The sequence below is a fragment of the Melospiza melodia genome, chromosome 6, assembly GCF_035770615.1.
Source record: "Melospiza melodia melodia isolate bMelMel2 chromosome 6, bMelMel2.pri, whole genome shotgun sequence".
Classification (NCBI taxonomy): domain Eukaryota; kingdom Metazoa; phylum Chordata; class Aves; order Passeriformes; family Passerellidae; genus Melospiza; species Melospiza melodia.
This window is the reverse complement of record NC_086199.1, coordinates 16,965,755-16,980,722: the sequence shown is the minus strand read 5'-3', so window position 1 is coordinate 16,980,722 and position 14,968 is coordinate 16,965,755. Positions and strand designations below refer to the sequence as shown.

General features: G+C 37.1%; 1 protein-coding gene across 5 annotated transcripts in view; it reads right to left on the bottom strand.

Annotated features, from left to right (window-relative positions):
- The window catches only part of TTC7B (tetratricopeptide repeat domain 7B), a 117,568-nt gene that overhangs the window by 95,681 nt on the left and 6,919 nt on the right, over positions 1-14,968 (bottom strand). For 4 of the 5 annotated variants that reach the window (XM_063160121.1, XM_063160122.1, XM_063160123.1 and 1 more), the window contains exons 2-3: positions 6,979-7,133; positions 6,008-6,176 (exon numbers count right to left, since the gene is read on the bottom strand). In XM_063160121.1, coding sequence (XP_063016191.1) covers positions 6,008-6,176; positions 6,979-7,133 — 324 coding nt within the window. Of the gene's footprint in view, positions 1-6,007; positions 6,177-6,978; positions 7,134-14,968 lie in introns of those variants that run through there. The other variant, XM_063160125.1, reaches the window with a different exon arrangement.

The following is a 14,968-nucleotide window of genomic DNA, read 5'->3' as shown; positions in this document are numbered from 1 at the left end:
GGGTCAGCAGCAGTAAAGACAGCCTCACCTTTCTCAACATACATCATTTAAATGTAAACACAGTTATTCAAACAAAGATGTAGGCAATAAAAATGTAAAATAGCCTGCAGTAATAAGGCTAAAATTCTGTAATGTCACAATCTAACTTACAAAACAACATCCCTCACACACTTAACAAAAATTCATTACTGTAATGCAATAGTCATTTTGACAGATATCTGAAGTTCTCAGTGAATCTATACACTGTGTTAATTATAAACACATTTTCTTTACTAAAATCAAGTTTAATAAGTTGCAGCCTTTAAGAAATGTCAGACCTGTAAATTGCTATGTTACTCTACAAGCATTTTTAGAAAGGGTCACTAATTCATAATGTTAGGCATTATAAAGTCATTTTTTCAATTATGTCTTCTCACTTAGGCAGCAGTATCAGAATTATGTTACCTAATATTTCAATAAGCTTATTTCCTATTTAAATAAAAACTTGCTATTGCAGAGTTCCTGACAAGTTGCTCCTCCCCAAAATAACACCTCAATATCCCACTGTGCATGCATTTCATCTGTGTTTCCATAAGCAAACAAAACTGCTTAGAAACATAGGAGATACTGCCTGCACAGTATTTGAATAATGCCTATGGCATGCTTTCCAGTATATTACCTCATTCATATACTGCTGAAAACTTGCAGAAACTTAATTGTTCTTTTCCCAGAGGCCACAACCCTAGGAGATTATTAGCTTCACCTAGTATTAAAATGGATTATAAATACATGCTTCTGTATGGCAACAGCACATGGAAGTTTTTTTCTGATTTGCCTTGTAAGAGAAGGAAGTAGGAAAAGTTGGAGCTAGTAACACAAGCTCAACATGAAAAGCAAAAGACATACATACTCTTTACTTCTTCATGGATTCATAACTTGTCTTGTTTCAATTCTTAATGAGTTTAAGATCCTCCACAATCTCAGAACTGAGCACTGCCAATTAAACTGATCTAGGGAAGAAAGTAAACAAATAGACCCTAAAGAGACAAACTCAACCTTTTGAACAAGGGAACCTTCCCTACCTATCAGAAAGTAATTCTTTCAATGAGGATATTTAAATATCAAGTATTTAATGCATCCAGAAATGCACAAAACACCTCTATGTTTTACTTTGAGCCAAGACTTGTCACCACAATCCCAAGACTGTCTTTCCTTCCTCCTTCCCCTGCCCAGCCTCATTTCTTAGCTTTGCTCAATCCACATAAGACATCTCTAATAACCATACTGATAGCCAAGTTATATTTGTGGCAGAAGAAAAGAAAATCTGCTTTTTTTTGTACTGCTCCTTAAAATTTCATATTAAAGGTATGACATGCTCCTGTGACCAACAGACAAGAGCTTCAGAGAGCCAGCTCCAACAATTTCATACATCTGCTCTCAGGCTAACACATTGCCACAACAGTCGTGCAAACCTGCATGTCTCCTCAGCAATGTCATTCTTTTGTGCCTATTTTTCTCTCCCTCATCACACCCTCTTGAAACAAGCTGGCAACTCCAACCATAGGCATTTTGCTACAGAAAATTGTTTTACTCTATGCTTCTCCTCTACTTATGTGTCAAATAAATTTACAAGCAGATGGGGGAAAAGCTAACCAACAGATCAAAATAAGTATCCTCATGTTTTTTGCAAATACTAAGTGGTCCGTTGATTTGAAAAGCTATGTTTTTTATGTTTTATACTGTATTTTAAATATGTCCCACTGCATGTTTTCAAGCAAGTCTTTGAATTCTTAAAAATTATATAGTTAATACAAAAATTATGATTTTATTAACACTCTATCCCACACAACACCTTCTACATACCCATACAGAATCATTACTCAGAAGCACAGCATCAAAATTAGCTCCTTCCTTAAAGAAAACACTAGGTGTAATCATTCTATGGGCATACACATAAAAACATCAGTGTAAAGTCAAAAAGGTATGCTAGTCGATGAAGTTAACTACATAAAATAATCTTCTTCTACAACTCTGTTTTTAACATGTGAATTTGAGGAAAAGTGTGAAGAAAAGGCAGGAAAATATTGGAATTATACTAACCAAGTTTCTGAGGCTTTGCCTCATGCATTCACACAGTTAGTCTGCTCCCATTGTTTTAATGGACACAGAAGCAGATACCTTTTCATCAGATCATCCCACATCTTCTGCAAGTCAGGATAAAGCAGAAGACATCACTACCAGAAGTAATTTTTGTTGCCAGGAGCCAGGAAAAAAAATTAAAACCAAACAACTTGTCCCACAAGCTATTTCAGTCTGATAGAATACAACTATGGCTTCATCACCACAGTAACAATTTTGCACACTTTCCCTAGAGCAAGCAACAGAAAGGAATCACTTTCCAGCACTTCTTGGGCACTGAGAGCCTGTGATTCCCCACACACCAGAGGCTTGCAAAGAGCCATATGTATTGTAAATATTTCAAAAGGTAAGTTGATAGGATTTTCTTTTAAATTTGTTGAAATTTTACAATGTTGCATTTTGACAAATCTAGCAAGAAACTTTATTTGGAAGAGTTGAAGCACCATTTCCCTAACTAGGTATTCCCAAGAAAATAACAATCATTTAATCTTCCTTGCTGGGTTTGAGAGTCTATGAATCCTTGGCCTGACTTACTATCATTCCATATCATGACTCTTCTCATCTATAGTCTTCTAAATATGCTGTCCTCAACTAAAGCAGTGAGCAGCATAAAAAGCTAAAAGCATTATTTTAAAGATACATATATAAGCATTTAACTCATTTATATAATAAAAATGAGAGGATCCCTTTCATGAGTGCACCACGGGCAGTAGATGGCTTAGTTGTCTGGTTTTCTCTTTCATGTTCCAATTCCATTTTTTCGCCCCACCATTGTCACTACTGATGTTCTTCCCCTTCTTTTTAGCTGTCAGTAGATAAAACTCCTGCAGAATTTAGCTTGAAGCTGACCCTGATTCCGTTAAGTACTTTGCTGCATCCATACAGACCCTTCCTTGGCTGTGAGGAACAGAGAGACACCCTTGGTGTGTTCCATATGCAGGAGGAAAATGAGCCATCTGGAAAGCAGCTCATTTCCAAGGGCTTAGTGTGAGCTGTGGAACTGTCTATGGATACAGGGCAACGTGCTCATGTAAGTACCCTGTAACAACTGTAGAAAAATAAAAATGTCAGCTCCTGCATCCCTCTCAATCCATCACCTCTGGGGTTACACAATGAAGCCTCACAGTGAAAAGTAAGTACATGGAGGTGGGCCCACATTAAATAATGAAAACTATTTTAAGGTCATTAAAAACTACCATTTGTTATCTGCCCTCTGCCTTTCTCAGTGGTAAGAATATCAGTATTTGACCACTACACAATAGTATACAAGACAGCAAATCCACTGGAACTGGATTCAAACAGGGAAATTTCAGCAGGTACCTCTCACTGCATGGCGCAGCATTAAATGGTGCAGCTGGGCCAATGCTTGCAAACAGGCATGGACAGTCCCTCACTGCTTAATAACATGGTGCTATGACTGCCAAAGAAATAAAATCTAAATGCTCTGAAGAGTTTTGTAAACTTTCTATGATCTAGTTATCCCTGTACATACAAGCAGAAATAAAAATCCCAGTGAAGCACAAAATCTCTGTAAGAATAACTTGTATTTAGTTTGGTAATACTTACAAGCCTCAGTCACCTCTGAAGAGACACTGAATTCAGACTGTAAAGTTTACAGTCATTCTTAAAAGGAGAAAGAAAAACACTGACCAGAAATGGGGAAGAGAGTGAGATTAAATGCACACTACTGGGCAGAAAACATAAGCTATTTAGTTGTCAGCTACTCTAAACCCGTCCAGACTTTGAATACTAAATTTAAGACTGAATTAAGGTGATTTTAATTTAAGAATTAGAATTTAAGGTGATTACCACCTCATTCTATATCACACAGAAGACCATAGTCTTGCAATCCTCTACTATGAGAAGAACAAAAATTAAAATTTTTTAATCTACTGAGAGAGGTGGGGTTGCTGAGCCTGAAGAAGGCTCTGTGCAGACCTTAAGTTACCTTCCAGTATCTAAATGGGCCTGCAAGAAAACTGGACACAGACATTTTGCAAGAGTATGTAGGGACAGGACGAGGGCTTTAAATTGAAAGGGAGCAGGTTTGGATTAGCTGTCAGGAAGAAACTGTCTACTGTGAGGGTGGTGAGGCACTGAAATAGGCTGTCCAGAGAAGCTGTGGGTGCCCCATCCCTGGAAGTGTTCACAGTCAGGTTGGATGGAGCTTTGAGCAGCCTGGTCTAGTGAAAGGTGTCCCTGGCCATGGCAGGGGGCTGGGAATGAGATCATCTTTAAGGTCCCTTCCAACCCAAACTGTCCTGCAATTTCACTCAACTGGAAATGAAATCCCATCACAACAAATCAGACCTGATATGACAGATTTCAATGTTTTAAGAATAAAATTTGAAATCAGAAGAAGAAACCCCACACATCTAGACAGAAAATATGCTGGATTTCTGTTGTCATTTTTTAAAAAAACAACCTATTCTGAACAAAATATTCCAGAGTAGAAAAGGTATCTGTTTTTCTATTTTCTAATACATTATGTTTGAATTAAGTAAAATTAATAATACTGATTTTATGAGCAAAATTTATGCCACTATGGTTTCAACTGGTTCATATCCTTATGAGGCCAAATAAAACAAAGCCAGAAGAGTTGAGCTCTGGGAAAAGATTCAATTAAATTCCTTGGAGATAAAAGCAAATTTATATTCTTAAAGTTGTTCAAGTCCATGGAAAGAACATGACAAATTCAACAGACATCCTCATAGATTTAAAAAAACAAAACAAAAAGAACAGCCAAAATCCACAACCCTGAGTGGAAGTGTACCCAAAGCAGACACTGCTCCAAAGCCCACAGAGATGCTGTTTGAGAAAACTGAGCAGATTTACATCATATACAAGAATTTCCCCTACACTGCCACTTCTCACTTTAATGTAGTGACCAGACTTACAAAGCATCCTTTTGTCCCTGCTACCAGTTAGTTCCCTTATGTCCTTGACATCTCTATAGGACATGATTCATGCTTGTCTAACCTTTACTGAAGGACAGTGTTGGTAGAAAACAATTCTTGATCAATCGTCAGTCAAAGCTATAGAACTCTCTCACAAATTTTTTGCTGCCTTTGACTCTGCTCTTGCCATAACAAAAAGTACATATGCAACCAAAGCCATGCTTAAAAACAGCAAACCAAAGCAAACACTTCACTCAGGAAATTGTAATAAGACCCCGGCATAGAAACTGCCATTCTCCCCAACACACTGGCCAGCCCTAAGTCTGTTACAGAGTTTTCTAAACTGAAGTGGCACTGCCACCTTAAGACATGAGGCCAGCATTACAATTTTCACTATACTAGAGTAGTAAAGAAGAAAATCGTTTTTAATTACCTTTACTTTCTGAATTTTTTAAAAAATCTATATTCATATTAGAAAAAATTAAAAGTGCACAACTGATTAATTGCTTTAAGTCACTTATCATGTTATTAATACTCTTCTCAATTAAGTGGCAATTTAACTATGCAACCTAGCTTAGGCTGAGCATTTTAACATTCAGTAAAAGGCATCATTGTGAATCAAAGTTCTCCATTCTGCCCACAGCCAGCACAAAAATGCACTGCATTTTGTAGCCCTTAATTTTTGGCAACTAGCCACAGCTACTATACATTTATGAGAGGACTTTTAAATACATACACTCAAAAAATTTGATGAGATCACAGTACAGTGATATCACAGTTAGAATATTAATTGAGGTAAAAATCTTGTCAACTATCACAAACTCGGAATAATTTAAAGGACCCAGACCATTCTCTTATTTTATCTATGAATATGGCACTCCACTACTGTCCAGATGACATTCAAACTAAAAAGATTCTTCATCTTTGGACAAGATATAAATTAACTTTTAAAAACTACTTCCACATGATGATACTGGAAAGAGCCCTCTTACCCTTTGTAGAATACGCTTCAGCAATCATCCGTAGCCGATACGGTGCCACTGCAGTCAGCTGCAAGTCATCAACACCAACTCGAGCATATGTGTTCAGAGCTTCTTTGTAATCACCTTCCACATAGTTTAATTTGGCCATTATTAGGTTGGCTTCTTGTAGGAATTCTGGCTAGAAGGAAGAGAAATAAGAAAGGGTTTTCCCTAAGAAAACACACCTAATTCTTTCTGATAATTATTAGGTATGTTTTCTCTCACCCCCAGAATATTTCTTCTAACAGAGCAACAAATTAACAAAATCCTGTCTTGTGTAATATTTGAGAAGCTTGAAGTAGGGGGGAATTCACTAAATCTCATTCCAGCAAGCTACTGAAAAGCATTTTACCAGCCATTTTAGATATTCACATGGGTATTTACACTGGTACCAGAAATACCTCTCAGTTGGAAAACAGCTTTTCCAGGTGATAAAACTATTTAAAGGCAGCCTATCATTACAGCTCCTCATATGACTTCTTTTTCTAACACAAGCACAGTTGAAAATAACATAGCATCAAAACTTAATGATATATGTTCCACAGCCTACATATTTAATTCACATCATTTCAAAGTATCAGGGCAGAATAAATGTCTTGAAAAAAAGAATTAAAGTAGGAATGAAGAGAGAAAAGAAAGAGAAATTAATACTCCCAGAAGCCACTGAAAACAAAATGTTACAGATGAGTGTACACAAAGCTTCTTTTGATCTCTGAAAAGATGGATGTTGAGTACAGAAAAGGTAAGCTGACATAGTAGCTACAACAACAGTTAAGTAAAACAAGGACCAGAATGGTTATGAACATTAGAAGATTCTGACAGAAAATGCTCTCTTGTATTAATCTCACTTTCAGAATCTGCAAATATAATTTAAGGAACCTTTCCTCAATACTTCAATCAATGCCAATTTTTCTAATTCTTGCTCAGGCCGACTTACATACCTTGAGATTCCCCCTATCAAGTGCTGCCGTGAGATGTTTCCTGACCTCGGTCAGCTTTGGCTGGGGGCCCCGGGGACTGTTACTGTGTTTAAGAGTATTTTCCTTCAAATATTGTTCTAGTTTGGATTCCCCAAGAAGAAGCTCTGCCATGTCATCTGTAAAAACAACAAACACAGGAAGTATTAGAAATAATTTTATTTCACTAACATTGCCTGGATTTAAACACAAACTAACCAAAGCAAACACAACATTAAGTATTTGGGTTTATCACATCACATGATATTTTGTTTTACTTTTCAATTTATCTTTTCCCTGCCTGATTCACTGTAGAATCAAGTCTCCTGTGTTCTAAGATAAAAAGAATTAAAACATTAACCTCAAGTCAGTATTCTCCCCTTCCTCCTCAAAAAAACAGACAACTGATTCTGTACAGCAATTCAAAGAAGGTTAGTTTGGTTCAAGGAGTTTAATATGGGCTGTGTGAAAGGCTCTCAGAGATCAGAGGCCCACTCCAAACTTACAAAACTGAACTTCAGTTCACTGTATGCAGTTAATTGCCTTTCAAAAAGTCAATCACTGGCAGGTCCTTTCAGGACAGGTATTTTACTCATAATATTCAGAAGACTTCAGAGTCTTGTTCTGAGTAAACAATTTTTGTTTATGAGTCCCTTTAAAAAGGAGATTAACAAACAGGAGTGAAACTTGAACATAATACTTTAGGTCAGCATGGTAATGTCCCACTTGGGAGAAGAACAATGAAGATTAATTTTGTTAATTGGCAACAAAATTGCAGTGGCAACTTTTTAAAAGGGTGAAAATATGTCAAACTAGTTACTTTATGTTTTAAGGGATTTGCAAGTTGATACTTTCTCTCTGATCTGTACTTAGGGAAACCAAAGTATTTCACTTAACAAGTAACATTTCTCTTTTCTTTTACCCAGTTTAATGCTTCACTGAGCAAGCTCCATTTCCAAAGATGGTCGAGGAAACAAGATTGTCAAACATAGCAAGGAATCTAAATGACACTCTAAAACAAGTGCTTTGGTTCAGGAGCTGAAATACCACCAAGGCTGTTTACACTGGAAAGAGTGAGGTCTATCACTGACATTCTTGAACACTTCAAATAGCAGAACTTCAGAAGTGCCAAAGAAGAAAGTATCACATTTACATTTCATTCTCACATGCAACCCTTCAAGAAGGTCCTAAAAACTGCTCTGGTCCATGCTCCTGTAACAAGCATTTCTTTACTGAAGTTAAATACAGTAGATCTGTCTCTGTGGAGAAAGAGGTAAGAACAACTGTACTGTTGAGCTAAGAACAGCACCAGCTGCCAGGTATGTTTTGTTTATATAAACTGAAAAATGTCAAGGAGACATGTGAAACAACTAGTTTGGATTCTTACGACACATGAGCCAAAGAACAGGTCAGGCACCAAATAAAAAGAAAATAAACTTCTCACTGCTAGGTATGAAAATGCATACCTTGAGGCATGAGGATTTGTAAAACAAGGTGCTGAAATCATCTCTACTAGTAATGGGGAAAAGTAACCAAACAACAGCACTGGCACATGCAAGAGCAAAGTGCAGCCATATCAGCTACACCACAGAAAGAGGAAGAGCATCTTCTCACCCATTTGTGGGGCCACAATAGAACAAGACAGTGCTAGACATAAATCTAGCACTCTACAGCAAGTTTGTAAGATTATTCCTCTCTTATACATTGCAGAATTTCTCACAGTGTGGAAAGGAAAAGGAGAGAAACAAGAAGCCACCTCTGGAAAATTTAATGTATCCTCTCTCTCCTTTTCCTCTCTCATCCTCCCACCTTGACCCTAAGATAAGCTTCACTTCCCTGATAATGACTTGAAAACTTTAGTAATGTAATGTTTCTAAAGACAGGACACAAGCACGAACAAAGCCTTAAGTTCAAACTGGCACATACTCTAAAACTATCCTGGCACCTTAAGAGGGGAATCAAAGCAGTCTATAGGAGCCAGGTATTTTTTTTCCCATCCTTGATGCCCCTCAGAGAAGCTAATGATCCACACAGAGCTAGAGACAGTCACAGTGCAGTGACATGCAGTGCCCATACTTTCCTTCAAAGCAAACGTGGGAGAGGAGAAAACAGCAGCTGCAGCTTACACCCAGGTCTGAGCAGCAAAACAAAAGCTGCTCTTCCAGGTCACTCATACCCAGCACAGCTCAGCCCTTCCCTGTAGCACTGCTGCAGATCATGAGACACAGCACCATGAGAGACAGAGGCAGAGTTACTGTCAGACTGGCTTTCGTGGCAGAGGTGCTGCTCTGGGGCAGCTGCTGATGACTAACACTTGAAAACAGCAGGTCACAGACTGCAAACCATAAAGGCCACTGCAAAGCAGAATTTTCTTATTTTCTTATTTACTGAGTCTCTTATCTGCTAAGTCATTGGCATTTGTTGTTATTGGCAACAAACTTTTAAATCAAATTATTACTGAGTGAATATTTTATTAACAAAGCATTGGCTTTATGCATCGACCATTCTATGTCAGTAACAATGACTTTCAATGGAGCTTGTAACAAAATTCCAATTACATGGACACTTCTGAAGGAATCCATTTATGAAGCCATAGCTCTAGTAGTTTTTCATTAGTTATAGCTATTCCTTAAGACATCCTGAAATAATCTAAGAACTGTTTGAGAAGAAATTGCTTTTCTTTTTCTTCCAGCACAGTATGAGTTATCTAGATTATATTCTTCTATTAGACACTTTATAGAGACAGAATTAAACTGTGTAAAGTTGATAACATGAGGTTTAGTGTTCCTTCAGCCAGTTTAAACAGATGTTTCAGAAGAAAAAACTGTTCAAAACCAGTTTCAATACCATGAAATCCAGTATCCCACTTTCAGAAAATTCACACAGTTATGGCTTAGTATAAAATTCATGATTAAAAGAGAGATTCCCTCTTATTCATCTATTTCTGTGCTGAAGAATTCATCAACAACAATTACTTAGCAGATTACGGGGTTATTTGCTGACTTACATCACAACTGCATTGCAGAACCATTTTGGACAAGAACAGCCTAACCTGCCCATCTGCTTCTGCAACATCACAGTATCACTGAAACAATCTCCTGACTAACAGGATGTCCCTGCCTGTAATCAAATACAACTCCAAGCACCTTGGAACTCCATGACAAACTCAAGGATGCTTTAGGTGAAAGGCCCATTTCTCTTAGCATGTAAAGCAAAAATAAAATACAGATATTTCATGTAAGCTGCTTTCTTTCAGCTTAGAGAAAGCTTAGACATTTGTACAAAATGGCTTGAGAAGAGCCTTGTGTACACGTGGCTGTCCCTCTGTGCAGTATGGATCAATATGAATCATCTTCAAAATAAGAATACAGGCTGCCATAAATAGGGAATAGGAAAAAGCACACAACAATGTGCCTTTGTAAAATAGTCTCTAAAAATATCATCATAAAACCACTTTGCTACTTTATTTTTAATATCTGCTTTTTGAAGCAAATTCTTCACCACAGTATCAGAATCTGAAGCAGTTACTCACAGAAAAACAGAATTAAAATAGAGGATTAGTCTTCTTTTATCCTTGGTCAAGAATGATCAAGATCACTTATAATACTAATATTTACTTAGGTTAAGACCATGGTCTATCTTGAAACATTCACTGAATCACATTCATCTTTCTGATGAATGCTACCACAACCTCCAGGCACTTGTTGAAGAAGCCAGTGGTTGTTAGCAGGCTAGGTGAGAGGAATATCCAGCTCTAAATTACTTTCTAAAAGTAAGGTTAGAGAGAAGGAGAGAGAAAGAAAAGAATGGCAAAATTGCATACAGCTACAAAAAAAAACAAACAAAAAAACAACAAAAAAACAAACAAAAAAAAACAAAAACAAAAACAAAAAACCCCACCAAAAAAAAAAAAAAAACAAAAAAAAAAAACAAAAAAAAAAACAAAAAAAAACAAAAAAAAAAAAACAAAAAACAAAAAAACCCAAAACCCAAAACATAGCTGAATACAGATTAGGAGCTCTCTTTTGCCTTCAGATTTCATTCCAAGAAATGAGTTTAAAAGTTTATTCAATTCCAGAGCACACCAAGGTACATTATAGTGAATGATGATGTGGTCTCAATAGAACCAATGAACCTCTGGCTACCTGTTGTTTTGTGGAGCACAAGTAACTGTTCTGGTGAAGTATTACTTTTCCTGTGGTGGTTCAGATAAAAACCAAAGCAAAACACTGAGGTTTGTCCAGATCATGACTACTATATATGTGGTTTCTCATATTAACGCAGAAAAAATTTTAAGGGTCTGATAATTACTTTTTTCAGAAGGAAATACTTGGAAGGTAAAAGGGAAACACACCTCTTGGATAACAACAGCTATCACAACTATGGCAACAACTATCAACAACCCTGCTCCTGTTATCAAGTCCCCATGCACCAGATGTTTCTCTGCAATTAAACACCCATATCATGCTGCTGTGGAACACTGGCCAGAATACACATGATCCTGTGCTATCAATACTTACATGTTATTTATGGAACCTCCCTCAACAGCTCAACATCTACAGCAAGAAAGACTAGGCAGAAAAGCACCCCTTCTTCCTTATATGCCAAATAGCATAGATTTAAAGAAATATTTTTAGTATTTCATTTCCCTTTTCTCTGAATTACACAGCTGCAAGAAAAATAGTGCATAAGTAGGATAAAATCTCCTACCACAATGATTTAAGCAAAGAGGCTCAACCTTAGACTCAGGCCCTGAGGATCTGAATTTGAATAGGATGTATTTAGTAATAAGAAATACAGAGCAAAATACCTACAGAATCTGACTGGCCAAACAAACTTTAATCTTTCCTTGTAAGCAAGCAAATAAATCTAGAAGCACATTATATCCCATGTTGTATTATTTCATCCACTCTTCACCAAAATCTTAAATATTTCAGGTAACATATTTTAGACTCTTAAAAAGCCCAACTGTCCAAATGCACTGAAGTTTAAAGGTCATGGTTATCATTAGTCTCAAATGAATACTGCATCAAGTGAGATTAATTAGATGAAGCATGGAGTTGTAAGAATAGAAGATGCTGCTGCTTCAACTGCTCTGTCCTGGAGCCCAGAAAGAAAAAACAAAGATGAAAAACTGACGTCCTAACTCAGGACTATTTTAAAAAAAAGGTAAAGGTGAAAAACAAATCAGGGTAGGAAAGGGACAAGGGATAAAGAGGACAAGTATGAGATTTCCAGGATCCCAAAGGGACCATGCATTGATGTGCAGAATTCCAGGAAGTTGAGATTTGCTTTGTAAACTCCCTTCTGGTACTTCAAGCCTTCCCATAGGGAAACTAGCTTGAGACTGAGAAAAGAAACTATTCCTACTCAATCCCTAAAACTCTTAGTCTGTCAAAGATAAAACTAAAAGATCAGAGGACCTGAAGGGTGCATGCTGCTGTATTTCATGATGGTTTTTCCCTCAGACATCCTATGACATTTTGGAATATCACAATACCCAAAAACAAAGAAAAAAAAAACTAAGGAATTTAGGAATGGTATGCAGCAAGAAGGATCTCAAACAGGTCAATTGCTTTATATAGTAACCAGACAAAGATTTCAGAGTAAGGTTTCTATAAAACAGCTGAAAACAAGAAAAATTTTGTAGCCTCCCACAAAACAGTTATTAAGAAGGCCATTTAAAAATTGAGCTTTCTTTCAGAGAAGGATCTGGAAATCTTGGATCCAGAACTGATTTCATATTCATCTGGCAGAAAAAGCATGAACCACATGGTTTTTCACCCAGGAACAAATGGACTATGCACTTAAAGCAGACATTTGCTTTGTTCACAATGTATCAAACCATGAGTAAGAGCAGTAGCTTGGAGAGGAATGTCAGGACAAGTCTCCAAGTACTCATTCAACTTTGTGCTCAGCACCCAGTAAATCTGGACCAGGAGCTACTTAAATCAAAATGAATGCTAAAACTATTCTTAGATTTCTACACAGTTTATATTAAAAACAAGATAAACAATATACATATATGCAGAGATGTCATTTACGATCCCATCCCTGACTACTTATTAGCAAGAATTCACAGCACCAGAGGATGGCTGAGGTTGGGAGGGACCTCTGGACATCATCTAGTCCAATAGCCCTAATCCAAGCAAGATGACCTAGAGCACATTGCCCAGGATCCGGTCCAGCCAGGTCTCTGGAGACAGCAGAAAAGCACCCAGAGAATATGTGCATCCCAACAAGCACTGCTGGTAGAAAGGTTCACACTGATGCACATGTCACACGTATAAAACCAGAAGCAGAAAATACAGAGTCAGCTGTTCAAGGAAATTTAATTTTACTGACTAACCCCTTTAATTATATACAGTCATTCATTTCTCTGCCTCTTAAGTACACAGTGGGCACGGCACCTTTTTACTGTGCAGCTACATAGTGTGGACACAATTTTCCTGCTTGACAGCCAAAACTTGCTTTGAAGAAAAATATTATAGGCTTTCCAATCTATTTATGCATAGGCAAGTTTACTTTCAAAGTACCACTACTACTGAAATTTATTTTATGATGACACATATCAAGAACAGAAAACTGTTTCAAACTATTTGTTTTATATTCAAGCTCACCAAATTTTGTGAAATGTTAAGGCCATCAGAACAGTAAATAATCAAGCCAGGGAAGTCACAATGTATCATCTAGAAGATTGATAGGCTTACAATTGAATAAAACTTGGCCCCTTCAGTCCAATACAATGTAAAACCAAGAAATAAGAATGCATGTCAAACCCAAGACTGGGAACACAAAGTGTGGGAAACAGGACCACCATCATCTTTGAGTGTTTAACTGGAAACAATTCTATCAACCACACTGAGGAAGAACGATCAAAACTTAGCTTCTTCCCATCTCTGTTTTGTTTAGGCTACAAAGATCAAGGAATGACTGGGAGAACAGGAAAAGCACATGCTCTGATAGCTAGGAATTCATTCCAATCTTGCTTCTTGCCATGATTTATTTCTCAAAGGATAAAACAGTTTTCCTGTTGCTACTAACAACAACAAAATACTAGAGACAATTAGATGGAAGGCAAAAACCAAGCCATGTCATAAGGTCAGTGGCTCTTGTCCATTCTCTACAAACAGCTATATTGCAGCACAGTGCAAATTTTAGAGATGATGACAATGGAATCCAACTTTTGTTGTCCCAAAAAGATAAAGAAAATTACTGACAAAAAATGAAATCACTAATTAATTGCCAGGTCAGAAGAGAGATTTTTTGTGTTTGGGGTGACCCAAAGCTTAGATGAAAGCACATAGATGAGCCTCTGTTCCCCAGAAGGCAAGATCTTGCAGTTGTCTACCTCTTCCAATCTTCTCCTAGCTTTCCAGGTCCACCTTGGAAGCCTCAAATAAATTCTTGAAAGACAGTACCCTACATTTGTCAGTCTCAGAGACACTTGCCTCAGGTACATAACTACCAGTGTTAATACAGAAAGTACCTTTTGGCAGCTTGGTTGGTTGGTGATTTGGTGGGGTTTCATTTTGGTTTTTTGTTTAGTTTTGTTTTTATTCTACCAACTGTTCTAAAAACAACAGGTCCCTATTCTTCCTTTCCTTAAACCCAACTCTAATGTAGTCCCATTAAAGCCTTGATTAATGCATCATTTTCTTCCCATTAAGGTAAAGAGACTGCAATTAAATAGTAAAAAGAAAAACAGAAGTGTAGCTGCAAGCTAAGCCCGTGCAAATCTGAGTTTGAGATAAGGCACACTTAAAAGATGAGCTACAACTTGTTCATATAATTAACTGCAGAAAAGTATGGGAGGGCCTGTAAGCTGTTGTTGTTTTCATATCTTGGTTGCCTGTGCAAAAGTTTATGGAGATGAACCAAGTTATTGGTCTCAAATGAGCTGCATTCAAAATTCTAGAAATTAAAGGTATTTTCAGCCCACTTTTTGTTAAAGATGCACTGTTTACAACTCCAG